The sequence below is a fragment of the Suricata suricatta genome, chromosome 14 (assembly GCF_006229205.1).
Source record: "Suricata suricatta isolate VVHF042 chromosome 14, meerkat_22Aug2017_6uvM2_HiC, whole genome shotgun sequence".
NCBI lineage: Eukaryota > Metazoa > Chordata > Mammalia > Carnivora > Herpestidae > Suricata > Suricata suricatta.
In genome coordinates this window covers 84,022,159-84,025,924 of record NC_043713.1, presented here as the reverse complement: position 1 = coordinate 84,025,924, position 3,766 = coordinate 84,022,159, and the positions used below count along the sequence as shown (strand labels likewise).

Genomic DNA, 3,766 nt, shown 5'->3' with positions numbered 1-3,766 from the left:
CCCCCCCCCCCCCCCCCCCGTTGGCTCTCCAGCTCGCTGACTCCGGAGCTCAGGACTTCAGTCTCCGTAACTACCTGTGCCGACTCCTTATGATAAATGGGTTCTATTTCTCGGGAGAAGCCAGACTAACGCAGGCGCCTCTCCTGGGGGCCCAAGGAGGGCAGGACTGGGACGGGCAGATGCAGCTCCTTTCTGGACCTTACTCCCAACCAGCACAGCGCTGGGCTGTGCAGAATGGAGTGAAGAGACAGATGAATAAATGAACGGTGTGAATTTGCACCGGGAACATATGCGAAAGAGAGGCGTCCAAACGTCCTGCTATTTGCTACTTCTAATTTATTTTAATTTCTTAAGCGGTTCACCCCATTCCTCAACCTAGCCCCAAACACAAGAGAATTTTCTTTTCCATTATTGTGGGGAAAATACACGTAACACAACTTTCACCACTTTAACCACTTTTAGATGTACAATGTGGCGGTATCGAGTGTATTCACCATGGCGTGCAGCCATCACCACCATCCAGTTCCAGAACTCTCTCATCAGCCCAAATGGAGACCCCGGCTCCATTGGTGGTTACTACTTCCCGAGAGCCAAGGCGAGGGCTTCCAGGAAATCCCAGGCCTTCATGGCCGGGGCCTCAAGCCCCGCTGGGCCCGGTCCGCTCCCACAGTGCCCCCAGGGAGGCGGCATCCGCGGGCGGACACTCACCTTGAGCGCTTCGTAGAGCTCGTAAATGGACTTCAGCCCGTTCATTTCCTTCTGCACCTTGAGCAGCTCTGGATACATTGTAATCGGAAGATCAAAAAGTTTCTCAGCGTTAGCCAACTCCTGGCGGTTCTTTTCATGTCTCATGAGCTCCTTTTCATAAATGGCTAAAAGTTCTACTCCTGGCGAATAAGTAAATAAATAGGTCAATGAAGGCATAAAACTTGAAGGGACACAAAACTGAGGAAGAAATCATAGGCAATGTACACAGACGGCATCCAAGGAGACGTGTTTAGAATTATCATGACTTCATTCTCTTTCAAACGGAAACCACAGGGCCAGGTACATATGCAAAATTCTCCACTTGCAAAATTCTATCTCCGGGGGCACCTGGTCAGCTCAGTTGGTTAAGCGTCCAGCTTCGGCTCAGGTCATGATCTCATGGTTTGTGGGTTTGAGCCCCACATCAGGCTCTGTGCTGACAGCTCAGAGCCTGGAGCCTGTTTCGGATTCTGTGTCTCCCTCTCTCTGCCCCTCGCCTGCTCATGCTCTTTATGTATACATGTCCCCCTCCTCTTTCTCTCTCAAAAATAAACATTAAAAAAATTTTTTAAGAGAACATTCTGTCTCCTTCACATTATCCCTCTCAGTGGCTCAACTTGGGCTACACACCAGATTCCCAGGAGAGCTTTCAAAGTCCTGGCATCTGGATCAGCCCCTGGAACAAGGGAGATTGACTCTCTGGACCTGGACGCCAGGAGTCAGTGGGTTCTTTGGGATCCTCAGGTGATCCCAGTGTGCAGGCAAGGTAAGGACCACGACTCCATCCCATGGAGTATGACATGGCAATGAGGAAGAACGAAATCTGGCCATTTGTAGCAGCGTGGATGGATCTCGAGGGGGTCATGCTAAGCGAAATAAGTCAGGCGGAGAAGGACAGATACCATATGTTTGCACTCACAGGTCTAACAGGAGAACAGGAGAAACCTAATGGAGGGCCAGGGGGAGGGGACGAGGGAAAGAGAGCTGGGGAGAGAGAGGGACGCAAAACTGGAGAGACTATTGAATACTGAAAACGAACCGAGGGTTGAAGGGGGAGGGAGGAGGGAAGGGAGGTGGTGGTGATGGAGGAGGGCACTTGTGGGGAAGAGCACTGGGTGTTGTATGGGAACCAACTTGACAATAAACTATTAAATAAATAAATAAATAAATAAAACATTTTTTGAATTTAAAAAAAGTTCCTAAGCAAAACACGGTCCGGTACCTCGGAAGTCCAATGTGAATGTTCTTACCTTTATCAAGATCATCACCAACAGAACCAGGGCCTTCACTGTAAAAGCGGTTTGCAAATTCCTCTATCTGCTGTCTGTAGTTCAGTATTTCACCTCGAGTAATCTGAGAAAGGGGGGTTGCCCTGATTTATCCTCGTGGCTATTTGTCCACGTCATTGCTCAGAAAGTAAGAAATGTAAAAGGTACCTCTGTGAACGTCCTCTTTATGCTCCCAAGAGCGTGCTCCACGTTTATGGAGTCGTTGAACAGATTTTTCCACATGTTTTCAATATTGTCAGCCAGTTCTTTCTCTGCATCAGGAGGCTGATAAAGAAACAGGACCAACAATACATGGTCAGCAATTTGGAACTGAAATTCTGGTCAAAGCTACTGCCTAGGGATTTCCACTTCTGATAACAGCAGGCTAGGTCATTTGAACCCACAAAGAAAACTGCTTGAATTAGAAAAGTTATACATATGGGGCACCTGGGTGGCTCAGTCGGCTGAGCATCCGACATCAGCTCAGGTCACGATCTTGTGGTTTGTGAGTTCGAGCCCTGCATCGGGCTCACTGCTGTCAGCCTGTCGGCACAGAGCCCGCTTCAGATCCTCTGTGCCCCCCTCTCTGCCCCTCCCTCGTTTGTGCTCTCCCCAAAGTAAATGAATATTTTTTATAAAGAAAAAAAAATTATATATGTATGCTGAAAACAAAATCAGGACAAAATCCTTTTTAAAAATAAGCAGATAACACAGAAAGAGAAAGAACCTACAGAGATAAGCCCTTCATAAACTAAGACCCAGCTTCAAATCAATTTAATCTCTAATTACAAGAAGGTTAATGCCGCCAGCTGTCTGTCAGGAGCAAAACCAAATCTCCCTGATGAAATCTAACAGCATCTGGAGCCTCCGACTCTCTCCCAGTTTGTCAGGTATGAGGTCCAGAACTCATGAGGAAAGAACAGGTGTGCAAGGGATCAAAATGACGTGAAGGAAACCAAGAGACACACAGGCCAGACAAGCAGACCCTGATGGAGGCTGAAGACACAGAATTTTAAACCATGTTAAAGGGAACAGGGACGAGTGGGGACTTGGATTTTATTTTCAGCATACAGGTGTATGCTTCGCCCACTGTGCGCCGGCAGGGCCGCCGAGTGGCCACGGGGCAGGTGCCTGAGCCGTCAGGAAACAGCAAGGCCGAAATACAGGCTGAAGGCGAGGGCGGACTCACAACGGCTATTTCCCTCTTCTAGTCTGTTCCTCCAGCTGACTCTTTCCGCGTATCTACAAGGCGCAGTACACACAAGTTTGTATAGTTTCGGGGAGAGGCCAGACCCCCTCCTCAAACTCCTCGATGGGCGTCTACAGTGCCTGTAAACCTCCCTGAACAACTGTAATAAAGACAACTGAATTATTACCGCCACCCACTTATCACCTTAGTCTGCTCCTTCCCGGGCTCTCCTCCCTCCCGCTTATTTTGCAAAAGCCCTTTATTAAAGAAATTAACATGAGGAGGAGGAGGAGGAGGAGGGAGAAGAGGAGGAGGAGGAGGGAGAAGAGGAGGAGAAGGAGGAGAAGAAGAAGGGAGAAGAGGAGGAGGAGGAGGAGAAGAAGAAGAAGGGAGAGGAGGAGGAGGAGGAGAAGAAGAAGAAGAAGAAGAAGAAGGGAGAGGACGAGGAGAAGGGAGAAGAGGAGGAGGAGAAGGAGGAGGAGAAGGGAGAAGAGGAGGAGAAGGAGGAGGAGAAGGGAGAAGAGGAGGAGGAGGAGGAGGAGAAGAAGAAGGGGGAGGAGGA

The 3,766-nt window shown here is 49.1% G+C and overlaps 1 protein-coding gene across 1 annotated transcript in view; it reads right to left on the bottom strand.

Moving 5' to 3' along the window:
• The window catches only part of DNAH10 (dynein axonemal heavy chain 10), a 134,837-nt gene that overhangs the window by 81,426 nt on the left and 49,645 nt on the right, over positions 1 to 3,766 (bottom strand). The window contains exons 23-25 of the mRNA XM_029921629.1: positions 2,184 to 2,300; positions 1,998 to 2,100; positions 709 to 887 (exon numbers count right to left, since the gene is read on the bottom strand). Of these exons, the coding sequence (XP_029777489.1) occupies positions 709 to 887; positions 1,998 to 2,100; positions 2,184 to 2,300 (399 nt within the window). The remainder of the gene's footprint in view (positions 1 to 708; positions 888 to 1,997; positions 2,101 to 2,183; positions 2,301 to 3,766) is intronic.